At 47.5% G+C, this 15,932-nt stretch overlaps 2 protein-coding genes across 6 annotated transcripts in view; one reads left to right on the forward strand and one right to left on the reverse strand.

The window, feature by feature from the left end:
- Positions 1-1,922: 1,922 nt before the first annotated feature.
- PEX12 (peroxisomal biogenesis factor 12) lies at positions 1,923-7,778 on the reverse strand. 3 transcript variants are annotated; one of them, XM_061605058.1, is made up of 4 exons: positions 7,675-7,778; positions 6,605-6,770; positions 4,830-5,395; positions 1,923-3,417 (listed from the first exon to the last, which is right to left on the reverse strand). In XM_061605058.1, the coding sequence occupies exons 2-4, from the start codon at positions 6,728-6,730 to the stop codon at positions 3,018-3,020; spliced, it is 1,092 nt and encodes a 363-aa protein (XP_061461042.1). In that variant the 5' UTR covers positions 6,731-6,770; positions 7,675-7,778; the 3' UTR covers positions 1,923-3,017. The 3 variants fall into 3 exon arrangements, with proteins under 3 accessions (XP_061461042.1, XP_061461041.1, XP_061461040.1); XM_061605057.1 differs by having other exon boundaries at positions 7,666-7,778; XM_061605056.1 differs by having other exon boundaries at positions 7,662-7,778.
- A 2,137-nt stretch (positions 7,779-9,915) lies between these two features.
- Positions 9,916-15,932, forward strand: part of AP2B1 (adaptor related protein complex 2 subunit beta 1) — a 69,940-nt gene continuing 63,923 nt past the window's right edge. The window contains exon 1 of one of the 3 annotated variants that reach the window (XM_061604736.1): positions 9,916-10,149. The gene's annotated coding sequence lies outside the window, so the exon portion shown is untranslated. The remainder of the gene's footprint in view (positions 10,150-15,932) is intronic. The other 2 variants (XM_061604734.1, XM_061604735.1) reach the window with 2 other exon arrangements.

Genomic DNA, 15,932 nt, shown 5'->3' on the forward strand with positions numbered 1-15,932 from the left:
AACCTGGCTGGGAGTCCAGAGTTTGCAAGTTCAAATCCCCGCTCGTGTCTCCTGGGCGTCAAGGGCCAGCTAAAGATCACCCCCACAGCAAGTGGCTCAGGGGTGACGTGCCCTGCCACCTGTGCAGCCGTGGGCAAGCTGCATGGTCCCAAGCAGCCCAGTTGCCCCCAGTTGGCAGTTGCAGACAAGGAAGGGGCTGGCTTGTGCAGCTGTGGCAAGCTGAGCAGGCCCTGGCCAGCTGGGGAGGACTAGCCTCAGAGGGAGGCAACGGTAAACCCCCTCTGGATACCGCTTACCATGAAATCCCTATTCATAGGGTCGCCATAAGTCTGGATTGACTTGAAGGCAGTCCACTTCCACTTTTTCATTTTTTTAGGCAAGATTTAATTTCAGCCAAGCGTTTTTGCCGTTCTTGGAACTATGGCTTTGTATTTCTGTTGTTGAGACATTACGGTGAAGTATGCGGGGATTGCTTAATTTTATTGCATTGAGACCTTTCCATTAGTTCATCGTTTATGACTCGTTTGACAATTTAAATTTTGATTTTTATTATATTAACTGTTAGAATGTGTTGTGTCATTCTTTGATATTGTAATCCGCCTTGAGCGTGGCTTGGCTATGGAAAGGGGGCATACAAATGGTGATGTTCTGCTACAGAGATTTTATGTGGGAACATTTGACCAAGGTGAGTCCTTTACGGGGGTGTACATCTGTACGTATCCCATTATTGTTTTATCACTTCTTGTTTACCACCTTGGGCTCCTTTTAGGAGGAAGAGCAGGACATAAATCTAATAATAATTCTGGACACGAGATCGAACACCACTGCTTGGGCCAAGAAAAGAGCTTCAAACTCACTTGCGTGATCCAAGGGGCACTTGATTTTTGCCTCTGGGTGCCACAAGAAATCCATTGCAGTTTTGCAAGATGGTTCACGTTAGCTTGGCATTAAGGCTTTCTTTTTCAAGAATGAACAGGCTTCTCCATCACTGGAGTGCAAGATGAGGAAAGGTCCTAGCTCAGTCTGTTACCTGTGCTGCCTGATTTCGCTTGTGTGGTGTTTTTTTAAAAAACTTATGGGAGCACAAGAAAAGGAAGGGGGGACACCCCACCTGAAGGCTGGTGCAGTCCATTCTAGCTTTCATCTTATCCTGTACGAGACCTGGCTTTGTAGAGCAAGGATGAGGTACCTGGTGGCCTTATATGTTCCTGAACTGCAACTCCCATCATCCCTGCTTATTGGCCATGCCAGCTGAGGCTGATGGGAAATGGGAGTGCAAACGTATCTGGGAAGTTGGGGGGAACACAGGTTCCCCACTCCTGTCTCAGAGCCCAGCTGCATATTACGCCAGTGCCCCTCCAGATGTTGCTGGACCCCAACTCTTCTCAGCCAATAGTCAGGGACTATGGGCGTTCAGAGTCCCACATTGCCTGGAGGGCACCATGTTGGCTGCCCCGACATAAACCTTGGCTGGCTGTGACATCTTGAGGGCCACAGGATGCCCGTCCCTGTGATATGTAGCACAGCCAGGCTCTGACAACTGGGAATTCTGTAGTTAGGGCCACTGCTAAAATACCTGTTCCATCAGGCTCCAATAGCTCTCATCTACAGCACCCATTCCATCAGGCTACTGTGGAGGGGATGGGACTGAAGGGGCTGTCCATCCAGTTTAGTGAAAGACGGAAGACTCCTCTTTTCCTTGAAATCTTTCCATTCCCTCGGTCATGGTGAGAAATCTGTAACTGAGACACTATTGTCCAAGTTTGCTTTCCGCCCTCCTCCATTCCAATCCCTTTTCCTTTTGTGTTGTGCCTTTTACGTTGTAAGCCTGTGGGCAGTCCTATCACTGACATCGGTAAGCTGAGCTGGGAGCCCTTCTTTTTTTTTGGCTGAAGAGTGAGATAAAAAATGCTTTAACTAAATAATAATAAAAATATTTGTTGCTCTCACAACTACATTAGAAGTGATGAATCTTAACGTGCATATTTTTTACATAAAGAAAAACATCAGAAGAGCCTGCTGGATCAGGCCAGTGGCCCATCTAGTCCAGCATCCTGGTCTCACAGTGGCCAACCAGGTGCCCCAACAGGAAGCCTGCAAACAGGATCTAAGCACCAGAGCGCTCTCCTCTCCTGCAGTTTCCAGCAACTGGTATTTCAGAGCATGCCGCCTCCCAATTATGGAGGCAGATCATAGCCATTATGGCTAGTACCGACTGATAGCCGTATCCTCCATGAAACAGCAGCTATAGGAAGCCAGAGCAGCCTCCGAACCAATGGGATGGTTTAACTCCCAGTAAAAAATGCTTTTGGGAAGCTGCCGTCTGCCTTTTACGGGAAACCGTCAGAGCTTTCCTTGAAATGTAAACAGCAGCTTCGGATAGGTTTTATCAGGACTGACAGGGGCAGAAAGAGGTAAAATGCTGTCCAGGTTTTGCCACAGCTGCCATTCTCAAAATAAATCCCCAGGTATTCACACAACGCCATGCCTAACTTAGTCCTCTGCTGAAATTTCCCCAGCAGCAGAAGAGCAGGGGGAAATTAGGCGAGTGAGAGTAAGAGGGTCCTGGCACAAGTCCGCAGTGGATTGGCTGTTGAGAGCCTTGTGGATTCTCATATATGAGAGTCTGCAGCAGAGGTTTGCCTTCAAGCCATACTGAAAGGAAGAAGGTACGGCAGGCTTTTCTCTCTAGTTACCTCCCTCAGCTGATGACCCCCAACTTCTACGGGAAATAAGCTGAACGAGGTAACAAGAGAATTCTTAACAGAGCCTGCCTGCTTTCCAAATAGGGAGTATGGAACAGCAGAGTTGGAAGGGGCCTATAAGGCCATCAAGTCCAACCCCCTGCTCAACAGCACGTAGCCAAGCCCTGAAGAGGTCGCTGGGCGAAAAAGAAGTGACGGAATGCCTGTGTGCCGCCAGAGCGGATAAATTTCATGGGCGTACAACAGCAAAAAAGCACCCTGGCAAGACAGCGTCCGTGCACTGAGTCTGGGGGGCGGCACCGGATGTGCCTGTCACTTTTCAGGGGCGTACAATTTGACAAGGTGCTGCAGTTCTGTGGCGTAGCCTGTGATGGGGCACCGCTGGTGATGCCTCACGTAGCCGTAGGCGCAGCGGTAACAGAAGACGAACCCAGAGGTGGCCAGGGCTGTGTCGTTGGTGCGGACTTTGCGGCACAGCGGGCACACGCTCTTGAGCCTGGGCAAGAGGGGGGAGTCTGCCCCATGGTCCAGGTGCACGGGGGGTGGGGGGGTAGGCAGGGCAGTCAGCGACTTGATGGACTCCTGGTTTTCGGACGAGTACCACCATTCCAGGAACTGGAGGAAGAAGACCCCCACGGAGAGGCCGGTGGAGAGGGAAAAGGCCAGCGCCCCCAAGAATTTCTGCAGGGCTGACTGCGCCTGCTGCTTCAGGCTGCAAGAGACAGACAGACACTCAGAAAAGCATGGACAGAAGGCACCTTCTATGGGGCTAGCAGACACCCCTGAAAAAAAAAATCCCTCCAGGGTGAAGTAGTTAGATTTTTAAAACCAGTTTGAACTGGCACCAATAGGTATCATTTTTTAATAAACTTAATTGCTGTGAGGGAGGAACATATATAGAGAGAGGGCTCATTCACACCATACATTTATTCCACTATTATTCCACTTTAAACAGTTATGGCTTCCCCCAAGGAATCCTGGGAAGGGTAGTTTGCAAAGAGTGTTGTTAGGGGACTCTTGTTCCCCTCAGAGTTACAGTTCCCACAGTGGTTGAACAGTCGGCCCCTCTTCCCCAAGAACTCTGAGCACAGTTGCTCTATGAAGGGAACTCTGGCATGCGCTCTGCAGGTGAGAGCCTCCTGCAGATATCAGGAGGTCCATTCTGCACAACATAGGAAGGGGACCTTTAGTGGCACCGACCCTTTGGAATACCCTCCCCTTAAATATGAGACAGGCGCCGTCTCTGTTATCTTTTCAGCGTCTATCGAAGACCTTCCTCTTTCAACAAGTAGACAGCTTATCCCAGTCTGTGTCGGAATTGCTTTTTTATACGTTTGTAAAAAAAAAATTAAAATATGTTTTTAAATGTGTTTTGTTTTGATGTATTTTAAAGTCTGTTTTTAAGACATTTCAGAATGTTTTTCGTGTTTCGTTTGCCGCCCTGGGCTCCTTCTGGGAGAAAGGGCAGGATATAAATTTATTTAGTTACTTAATTAAATAAATAAATACATATTAATTAAAATAACAATACCCAAGGTGGAGCAGCAGGGTTTGGTCTATCTTTGGATACTACTGGGTGCCACTTTGAAACAAAATGGTGGGCACCGTTTTTCAAAAGTGCGGTGATTTGGTGACACCTCTTCAAATATAATCGTAACCAAATTTGGCACAATGGTTCCTGAGAACGATTTCCAGGGTACCCTGGGAAGAGGGACTCACTCTTAAACCACTTTGGCAACTATAGCTCTACGAGGAGAACAGGAGTCTTCTAAAACTCCTTTCATAAACAACCCTTCCCAGGATTCTTTGGAGGGGAAGCCATGCCTGTTAATAGCGGAATAAACGCATGGTGTGAATGTGGTTAGGCTTGTTATGTTAACTGTCTGGACTGTGGGGGTCTAAAAGGGGGAAGAGAAAGAAAATGGAATGAGAGAGAGAGGGAGAGGGGATGGTGGCAGCTCTGGGCCTATAGGAACCTTTTAATTCTCCACTGCCTTATCTCTCACGCACATAACATTCCATCTTCCCCTTCTCTCTCTCTCTCCCTCTTTGCTATCTCCTAAGATCCCCACAGTTGAAAACAGGGTTTGGCTGTTCTCGTGCCGGTTTTCCATTTCAACCCACCTGCCGGCCGGCTGCGAACACCCTCTAATGGCAGCAGACGCCTTCTCCTCCAAGGCTCGCACATCTTCAGTTGTAAGCCTGACCAGCTGCACGCCGGCCAACCTCAGCAGCGGGGAATGATGCCGGGCCTTCCCTAGGATGTAGGAGAGCTGCTGGGCCAGAAACCAGCCCTCCCATGCCAAGTTCGCAAAGGGGTAAGCGGCCAAGAAGGCCTTGTAAAACCGCTTCCAAGATGACGAGGGAGGGTGGATGGAGTAGTCGTCTTCCTCTCGGAGGCGGGCGATCAGCTTTTCCAGCTTGGTCCTCAGGTAAGGGACGAGGACCAGGAGGCAGAGAGATTTCCAGTGACGCCTCCGCGACAGCCCTGCGGTGACCGGCCCCCCTTGCAGCTCGCTGCCGCGTCGTCGTCTCAGCACCACTCTCTTCAAGCCGTAGAAGTTCTCGGAGAAAGAGGCGCTGCACGTAGAGAGGTAATGCTGTTGGAGCTGGAGATCCAGGAGGGCATAGATTTCGTCAAACCAACGCCACAGGAAGCCGTAACGGCCAGGGTTGGATTCAGCCAGCACCTAGTGCAAGAGACAGACAAGGCCTAAGAAAGAGGTGGGTGGGTGAGCAAGTTGTCCTTTTTCTCCTTCCAAGTGAGGGCCGCAATCTCTTGGGAGTAACCTGACGGCCACACAGCAGCGGTGGGTGGGGATGCCCTCTTCTGTCTTAAGAATATACTGAAATTTGCACAAATTAGGATGAATATGCGTGACAGCTCAGAGGACCCCTGCCAGTCGCTAAGGGTGGCAAACCTTTGGCCCTCCAGACTATAACTCCCACCAGCCCCATCAAGGATGGCCAGGGATGCTGGGAGCTGTAGTTGAACAACGTCTGGAAGGGCCAAAGGCTTCTCACACTTGCTGTGGAAAATATTTAGCTAGATTGACCAATGGTCTAACTCGTTATAAGAGCCTAAAAATAGCCTGGTTGTTGGATCAGGCCAGCGGGGGCCCATCTAGTCCAGCATCCTGTTCTCACAGTGGCCAACCAGACACACCTTCTAGAAAGCCTCCAAGCAGACCCAGAGTGCAACAACAACTCTCCCCACTTGTGATTCCCAGCTACTGGTATTAAGAACACAAGAGCCTCACAGGGTTGTTGTGAGGATAAAATGGAGAGGAAGAGAACCACGAACGCCACCTTGGGCACCTTGGAGGAAAGGTGGGATAGAAATGCAATAAATACAATGAAATAAAGAAATAAGAGTCTTGCTGCTGGATCTATCTAGTCCAGCACTGGGCTTTCCTAGTGGCCAACCAGATGCCTCTTCTGGGAAACCTGCAAGAATCTAAAGCAGCCTTTCCCAACCTTTGCGTCTCCAGATGTTGCTGGACTACAACTCCCATCAGCCCCAGCCAGCATGGCCAAAGGTCAAGAATGATGGGACGCGTACTCCAGCAATGTCTGGGGACCCAAAGGTTGGGAAAGATTGTTCTAAAGTATAAAGCAGGTTTCTATGTTCTCCTGAGCTTTCTGACCATACCCTTCTGTTGGAGGACAGAGTGGTGTGTGCCCCCATAACTAGCCTGTTGCCCTCAGGCGGGGTGGAGGACACAATCCCATTGACGGTAATGAAAACAGATTCAACCAGCTGTCCAGTTTCTTTCTGTGCATGACATGGTAGGGGCACCTCTGTGGGGAGCAAGCTGTCTTGGGCCAGCCCTACAAGCACAGGGTCAGAAGTACGGGCCTCTGATGAGCCGCTCATGCCGACAGGACGCTTTTGTTACCTTGGCCACATGCTGAAGAGCAGGTCTCACGGCAGACATCAAACTGTCCTGGGCCACAACCTCAAAGATGGATGGCCTGTCCTCATAGACGGAGGCAGCGGTGAGGTGAGCCCCACGTTCCGCCATGCCTTCTTCTGGGGTGGAGAATCCAGACTGCCTATGAAATCTTTTGTCAATGAAACAAATGAAGAAATTGGTTACCACAAGCAGTTTGCCTTGTTGATTTTAAAAAGGAACACCCTGCTTTTCACCATCCAGGTCTCAAAGGTGATAAAAAAAAAACAGAATTCAAAACATAAACCTCAGAAATTTAAACAAAGAATGTCCACAAAATTTAAAACGTCGGAGAAGCGTTCAGGATGCAAAGGCCTCCAAATATAACATGGTTTTAACTTGAAAAGCTTTTGGATGCAAAGGGACACTAAGGCTCTTTGCCTTTCAATACGTGACCCCACCCCCGTGGTTCAGATTTGTTAAAACACAGCAAGCTTCTAGCCTTCAGGAAGCTTTTGAAAGGGAAAAGGTGCAGAATGTGGAGACCCTGCTCTTTGGGGAAGACCAGTAGAGCACCCACTTTGTGTGCAGAAGGTCCCTGAGGGCTGAGAGAAACCCTTGCCTGAACTGCTGTCAGTCTGTAATTTGGAAGAAATGAGCTTATGGGAAGCAGCAGAATGGCATGCGGGGGGGGGAGGGTTTATTTTCAATTTAACATGGCAGAATATGAAAACTCCATCCTGGCTATAGTAGACAGCCACTCTCCTTGCTGTGTCATTTATGATCATGCACTGGTGCAAACTTAGGGCTGCGCCTTCATTTTTTTCACCCATGAGGAGAGGGGCTTTGCTGTGGACGGAGCCCCCCCCCCAAAAAAACCAGGGTTCCCTGTAGCATTTGGAGACATTTCAGTTTCATAACCCCCCCCCAAAAAAAATCCCACCCACTCCCCCCAAAATTGGGAAGCTGCAGAACGTGCTTCCATTCTCCCCAACCCCCAATGGAGGGAAGACAAAGGAGGAGAAACGGAGGGGTCTTTTTCTCTCCCTCCCCCAATTCTCACCTACCAACCCAACCTGAGCCTCCTCCGCTCTATGGTCTCATTGTCTTCTGTGCCAACGTGGGCGCTGCCGGAAGCTCGTCCGCTCTAGCCCTCCCCTTTCCTGATCCCTATGGTACCATAGAGGCAGCGAGGAGGGAAAGGCTCAAGCGTGGCTTTCTTATATATGTTGCACGCCCTTGGCAGCCTGTGGCTTTGCTTTACGTTACGTTTTTTGTTACGCATGATATAAATTTACTGCATTTCGTTGCTATGTCATTTTTGTTGTTGTAGGTGTTATATTCTTTCTTTTCATGAACTGGTTATTTCCTATTATATTGTATACTTGTGTGACTGCAAAAAAGACAAATAATTGGGTGTCAGAACAAATTAAACCAGAACTATCACTAGAAGCTAAAACGATGAAACTGAGGTTATCATACTTTGGACACATAATGAGAAGACATGATTCATTAGAAAAGACCATAATGCTGGGAAAAACAGAAAGGAGTAGAAAAAGAGGAAGGCCAAACAAGAGATGGATTGATTCCATAAAGGAAGCCACAGACCTGAACTTACAAGATCTGAACAGGGTGGTTCATGACAGATGCTCTTGGAGGTCACTGATTCATAGGGCCGCCATAAGTTGTAATCAACTTGAAGGCACATAACAACAAAATTTAATTATAAATTATGGGTGGTTCAGTGGTAGTCTTATTCGGAGTAGATCTGTAGCCATAAATGGAGACGACTAACTCAGGCTGCAATCCAATACATGTATACATGGAAGTAAGCTCCTTTGGGTTCAATGGGACTTACTCCCAGGTAAGTGTGTGTATTGGATGCAGCCTTTGGCTCATTAATTCAACCCCATTGGATTGTAGTCAGCTGAGGCTGCAATGCAATATGCACTTAAGTGGAAATAAATCCCATTGAACCCAATGGAGCTTACTTCTGAATGAACATGTAATGAGTTGCAGCCTAAGCCCTGTTCAGAATAGAAACATAGATTTGGAAGGGGCTTATGAGGCCTTCGTGTCCAACCTCCTGCTCAATGCAGGAATCCAAATCAAAGCATCCCTGACAGATGGCTGTCCAGCTGCCTCTTGAAGGCCTTCAGTGTTGGAGAGCCAACCACCTCCTTAGGTCATTGGTTCCATTGTCGTACCACTCGAACAGTTAGGAAGTTTTTCCTGAAGTTCAGCTGAAATCTGGCTTCCTGTAATTTGAGCCCATTATTTTATTTATTTATTTATTATTTGATTTATATTCCACCCTTCCTTCCAGTAGGAGCCCAGGCTGACAATTATTCCATATCCTGCACTCTGAGATGACTGCGAGACCCATTGAAATGAATGGACATATCTTAATCATGTCCATTAACTTTGATGGGTCTTCTCTGAGCAGGGCTAGTGTTGGATAATTTATAATAAAATTACATAAAAAGATTACATAATAGGAAATTGCAAACAAACAAACAAATTAATAGATAATATAAAATAACAATGAATATATAATAAATTCATATAATGTGTAATAAATATATAATACCACACTATATAACTTCATTATGCAGTTTTGTTATGAGACATATCCTTTAGATATATAATATCTAGTTTCTTATATAATTTTATTATATATTAATATAGAAATATTACATTTATAATTTGCAAATATTTAATTATATATTAATAAAAGCTTCAATTTATATGCATTATATTTATTATATAAAATGGAATTTTATTATGTAATACATAAAATTAAATATTTTAATGAATGTATCTTTTAATGAATGCAGTTCCAAGTTTGCACCAGTGCATAACAATAAATATATGTTTGCAATAGTTATATATTGCAAATATTTAATTTTATATATTAAGAAATAAAACTTTATTTTATACCTATTATATTTATTATATAAAATGAAAGTGTATTATTTAATACGTAAAATTAAATATTTGCGTATGTAATAATAATAATAATACAGTATATTTTATAGCATGATAAGGAGGCGGGACATCCTCTGAGAGGGGGAATATGACCGGAAAACTACCACTGCAGGGGTAGAGCGGTTCCTCTCTAGCTTTCTGCGTCTCATTGGTTAAAAACAAAACATTCCGCCGTCCTTCTCCTTTCAGCGTTTATCGAGGGGTCTTTGTGTGTCGCATGGACATTAAAAGAAAAAAAAAGGTACTGTCGATTGCCAGGTTTCGTGTGCTTCGTGCTACTCTAACCTTTCCTTTATCTATGGCTCCCTGCCTTCCGCGCTCCGGGCCGGAAGTGACTCGCAGCCGGTATTGGCTCCCCCCGCTCTGCCGCTTCGGGGCGCTCTGAGCAGGAAGGCGTGGCGGGTCTCTGTGGTCGGTCCTCCCAGACTGCCCGGTTTCCGGCCGCTTCCCCAGCCGAAGCTCTTTCTGGCTCTCCGCAGCCGTTGCAGCCTCCGTTGCAGCCGCCCCCCGTCGCCGCCCCCCGGGCGAAAGAGGCCCCTCGAGCACTCGCCGCCCCCATTCAGGTGGGTCGGGGGAGGGGCCTTGCAGGGTAGCGCCGCCCCCTGGAAAATAAGTGGGGAGGGGTTTGGAGTGGGGGGGATGGGAGTGATTATGGGGGGCTTGGAGGAGAGTAGGAATGAATATGGGGGCTGGGAATGGATATATGGGGCTGGAGGGGGCTGGGAGTGGATGGGGGGATAGGAGTGATTTTGGGGGCTGGAGGGGGCTGGGAGTGAATTTGGGGGGCTGGAGGGGGCTGGGAGTGGATGGGGGGATAGGAGTGATTTTGGGGGCTGGAGGGGGCTGGGAGTGAATTTGGGGGGCTGGGAGGGGGCTGGGAGTGGATATGGGGGATGGGAGAGGGATAGGAGTGGTTGTGGGGGGCTGGGAGTGAATTTGGGGTGGGTGGGAGGAGGCTGGAATGAATTTTTTTGAGGGGGAAGCTTTCCTATTATGGTAAGTGATTTAAATGGGGAGGGAGATATTATGGAAATAGGGGAGGGGTAAATTCTTTCTCCCTGAAAAGGTGGGCAGCATCAACTTGGGGGAGGGCAGGGAGGGATGAGGAAGCCCTTTCTAGCTTCTTGGGAGGGGGCTTGGTTGGAAGAGGAGGAAGAAGAGGGTGGTGTTGGGGCTTTCCCAAGGTGGGGGTTGAAATTTTGGGGAGGGGCAATTCTTTCCAGCAGCAGCTTGAGGGGGGGTGTTGGGAGGATTAGGGTTCCCTTCCCCCAGACTCTTAACAGGACTCTTACTGTTGTTTTCTGGGTTTTGGGGGGGGGTTGCAGTGGTTGTTGTTGGGGCTCAGTTGGCTGTGAGGAGCGGGGGAAGCCCTTGAGGAATGAGGGAGAGTAGACCTTACTTTGCGGTGGGGGGGAGAGACTTAAGATGGGGGTGAAGGAGGTCTTGTATGGGGGAGAAAGCTGAGAGGGGAGCTCAGCTGCAGTTGGGGGGGTAAGGGATGGGTCGGGGGTGTTGTTGCAGGGGCGGATCTGGCCTTGCAAAGGAATAGTGTGTGGGGGGGTGTATGAATGGGGGAGCCACGTGCAACCCAGGAAATGAGGAAAGGCACCTGAGTTAGTGGGGAGGGGGGGAGGCTAGAGAGAGTGAAGGGGCGTTGTTTTCGTAGTGGGGGAAAGAAGGGAGGGCCCCAAAGAGATCCCCCATGGGGTTCCTCTGCTGGGGTTTGCTTGAGAAGCAGATGACATGCCCTTTTTCTGTTGGGACAGACGGAGAGAGGCAAAGGGGGCTGGCAGAGATCATCCAAACGGAGCCAGAGTTGGGTCAGGTCACAGATGAACTTGGGGAGGGGAGTGCCCTGGAGGGTTGGAGTGCCAGCGGGTCTCTCTTCCCAAACATTTGTAACTCCCCTTCACTTCATTTAGATTTCTAGATGGGAAGGGGATGTGTTCAGTGCCTGATCTGCATTAGGCATTTAAAGCAGTGTCATACCACTTGAAGTGGTTGGGGCTTCCCCCCCCCAAAGCATCCTGGGAGCTGTGGTTTGCGAAGGGTGCTGAGATTTGTGAGGGGAACAGAGCTCTCCTAACAAGTCTTGACACCCTTCACAAACTACAGTTTCCAGGATTCTTAGGGGGAAGCCATGACTGTTTAAAGTGGTATGATTATTTATTTATTATTTGATTTATGTCTTGCCCTTCCTCCCAGCAAGAGCCCACGGTGGCAAACAAAAGCACTAAAAACACTTTAAAACATTATAAAAACAGACTTTAAAATACATTAAAACAAAACATCTTTAAAAACATTTTTTTTTAAAAAGCTTTCAAGACATCTTTTTTTAAAAAAAGGTTAACATTGTTTTTTTAAGAAGGCTTAAAAGCATATTAAAAAGCAATTCCAACACAGACGCAGACTGGGATAAGGTCTCTACTTAAAAGGCTTGTTGAAAGAGGAAGGTCTTCAGTAGGTGCCGAAAAGATAGCAGAGATGGCACCTGTCTAATATTTAAGGGGAGGGAGTTCCACAGGGTTGGTGCTGCCACGCTGCTCTAAGTACATAGGCAGATGGGATGCAAGTGAGAGACCAATCCAGGCTGCCCTTGTGCCATATTATTCGAACAGGCCCAAAACTGAACCACAGAGGAAAGGCTTAGGATAACGAACTGATATAATGAGGAAGGGCAGGATATCAATCAATCAATAAATAAATGTTTTGAGGTGGGGGAGCCTTCCTTCCCCTTCTAGTTTAGCCAGAAGGGTTGGCGAAGCTTGATTTCTGGAGTGTCATTCTGAATTTTTAAACTTGCCAAGAAATAAAAGATATTTTGCCCAAGGAATCTCTCTCTTTTTAACCCAGAAGTATAGGTAGAGGGAAATGCACTTTGCACTTGCTCAGAGGGCACTCTTGCCATTTCACACATGCTAGGAGCAAGACAGGCCTTGGGAAGTCTATTTTGCGTCCTTTGTATCAGCATTTCTGAGTATTACAAATAAAAGATTTTTCCAGTTTCCCCATGAATTTGCATCCAAGTTGTATTGGAGTATGTGCCGGTGCCAAATTTCCGGGGTGCAGACTGCACAATTGCCCTGTGTCATATCTTAAGAAATAGATTTGATTCCTTCGTGCCGGTTTTGGAGTCTTAATTTCTCTTTCAGGTTTTTCTGTAGCAGGTTCACTCGCCTTGGTCATTCACTCAGGCATTTTAATTGTGTTTTTAAATGTTAATTGCATTTTAAATCTTGGCTCCTTTGTGCTGTCTCTGTTGTAAAGTTTTTTTTTTCTTTTTTTTGCGGTCTTTTCTTGCTTTTTGATGATTTGAATCATGGTTTGTATATTGTATTTTCAGCAATGTTTGTTTGTAAACTGCCCAGGTCATATTTAATGTTACTTGCACATGGCCTATGGCTTAGTCTGCAATAAAGTTTGTTGTTGTTGTTGTTATTTAATGTTGGGTTAAATATTTGCTATATACATTGAGTAAACAATAATAATTTTCTAATATGGGATACACGCTCTCTCTCTCTCGCTCTCGCTCTCGCTCTCTCCCCTTGCCCCACCCCCCAAACATCCCACTAATCTGTTTTGGATTGATGGGTCTCTCCCAATGCTGTACGTTTCTGCTCACTCCGTTACCAGGGGCTTCTCTCTTGCTAAGGCTGATTTTTGGTTCTCTGTTCCTTGAAAAACGCCCTGCTTTGACATGATGGCACCAGTGAGGCGCTCCTCCGGTTCAGACTGCTCAAGCTGCTGGGGATGGCTAGATGACTCTGAGATTAGAAGCCACATGGTTCCTGACTTCACCCTTGCAGGAAAGCACACACACACACACACACACACAGTTGCTGATGTAGATAGACCTGGGGGCTGCTGTCATGCACTGCAGCCTGTCAGTCACGAGTGCCATTGTGGTGTTGAGCTGTGTGTGTGTGCGTGTGTGTGAGAGAGAGAGTGAGAAAGGGAAGTGTTGGCAAGCACCATAGTTCCCTGCCCAGCTCCTTGACTTAGATCACTCCAGCTGGATGGAGATAATCAGTGTTGAAAGCAATGCTTCAAATGCCACGTTCACACGGTACATTTATTCCACTGTTATTCCATTTTAAACCGTCATGGTTTCCCCCAAAGAATCCTGGGAAGTGCAGTTTGTGAAGGGTGCTGAGAGTTGTTAGGAAAGCCATAGTCCCCTTACAGGCTGGCAATTCCCAGAATCCTCTGGGAAAAAGGACTGACTGTTAAGCTACTCGGGGAATTGTAGCTGTGTGAGGAGAATAGGGGTCTCCTAGCAACTCTCAGCACCCTTCACAAACTGCACTTCCCAGGATTCTTTGGGGGAAACCATGACTGTTTAAAGTGGAATAATAAATGTACAGTGTGAATGTGGGCAAAGATTGTGTTTGGGGTCTACGTTGGACTTTTAGGAAAGAGAGGAGTCCACCAAGCATTTTTCTCTCTCTCTCTCTCTTTGAGGAAGGGCCATAGCTGAGTGGCAGGTCCAGTCCCTAGCGGCATCTCCAAGTAGAGCTGGGACGGACTCCTGCCTGAAACCTTGGAGAGCCGTCTCCAGTCAGCGTAGACAGCTCTGCGCCAGGTAGACCGCTGGTCTGAGTCGGGATAAGGCCCCATCTTACGTTCCCTCTGCCTTTCTCTCTTGCACCTTTGGAAAGAGGGGCAGGGTGTTCATTTACAAACACTGAACCTTCTTGAGTGCTCATCTTATTCCTGTGCTGTGTCCAGGGTCCGGCCAGGTCCTACCTCATCTAGGCCAAATGCATAGTCCAGAGACACATGACGCATCAGCGACATGGCTGCTGAGACGGTTCAACTTGGACGGCTTTAAAAACGGATAAAACAAATTCACGGAGGGTTAGGCTACTGGAAAGGATGGCTGTCCTCTGCCTTCACCATTGGAGGTGTGGGGAGTGAAGCACCAATGCATGTTACAAGCAACTTGAACCGGTTGGAGGGGGAGGTATAGACAGAAGGGCATGGAGAATATGGATAGAAAAATGGCTTTCTCCCTCTCTCGTAACCCTAGAACTCGAGGGACACCCAACGGAGCTGAATGTTGGGAGATTCAGGACAGACAAAAGAAGGGACTTCTTCATACAGCACGTAGTTGAACTGTGGAACTTGCTCCACAAGAGTCAGTGGTGGCCACCAACTTGGATGGCTTTAAAAGAGGATTAGGCAAATTGATAGAGGACTAGTGGCTACTAGCCATGATGGCTGTGCACTGTCAGAGGCAGGATGCTTCCGAATACCAGTTGCTGGGAATCACAAGTGGGGGAGAGGGCTCTTGCACTCAAGCTTGGGGGCTTCCCATTGGGGCATCTGGTTGGCCACTGTGAGAACAGGATGCTGGACTAGACGGGCCAATGGCCTGATCCAGCAGGGGGGCTCATCTTTAGTTCTTATCAGTCGCAAATGGGGAATCATAGAATCGTACAGTTGGAAGGTGCCTCTAAGGCCATCCGGTCCAACCCCCTGCTCAATGCAGGAATCCAAATCAAAGCATTCCCGACAGATGGTTGTCCAGCTGCCTCTTTAAGGCCTCCAGTTGAGAGGGAGAGTCGCTGTTGAGCTCAGGTCCTGCTTGTGGGCTGCCCACAGGTGTTGGTAATAGTGTACGAAGCCCTTGTGCAAAGACTTGGGATCCAGGCGCTTGGAAGGAGAGACTTTCCTCATAATCTCTAATCCATAGTTTATGATTTGGGGGTGGGGATTGCAAGTAGGGTGCTAATGTAAGAGAGGGCCTTGTCTGTGGCGGCACCCCATTTCTGGACCCGCCCCCCACGGAGATCAAGTAGTCCTCTTCTTTGCCTATGTTCAGGAGGAATTTGAAGGGTTTTGTGTTTTGCTTTTTAAAAATTGGCCAGGCCTTTGGAAGGGGAAAGATCTTGTTAGGGGCTGGAGTTTTATGACGTTCTGCGCTGGCTGGAACTGATGAGAACCTGAGTCAGAAATATCTGGGGGGCACCAAGTCGGCAAAGGACTGGAGTAAATGGACTTCTGCAATCAAACCTGGGGCTGTTTGACTTTAATATTACTACTTCAGGAGCTGTCACCGGATCCAGATGATTTTTAAAAAAAACCTATTTGAGATTTGCTAAATGTACTGTAAAGGTGGTTAATATAGATTTCTTTAAAACGCACTGGCTTAACAGTGTAAAGCTTTTACAAACAGCATGATTTTTTTTTTAAGAAATGCTGAGCTTAGTATTTTAAAAAATTTCCAGACCGTGGACACTACAAAACCAAACAGCTTCATTAAAACAGAAATACAAACCTACAAGCAATAAAACATCAGCCTAAAAGCTGGCATCTCCAGGTAGAGCTAGGAATGTCCTGTGAG

Source organism: Rhineura floridana, chromosome 21, assembly GCF_030035675.1.
Source record: "Rhineura floridana isolate rRhiFlo1 chromosome 21, rRhiFlo1.hap2, whole genome shotgun sequence".
Classification (NCBI taxonomy): Eukaryota; Metazoa; Chordata; class Lepidosauria; order Squamata; family Rhineuridae; genus Rhineura; species Rhineura floridana.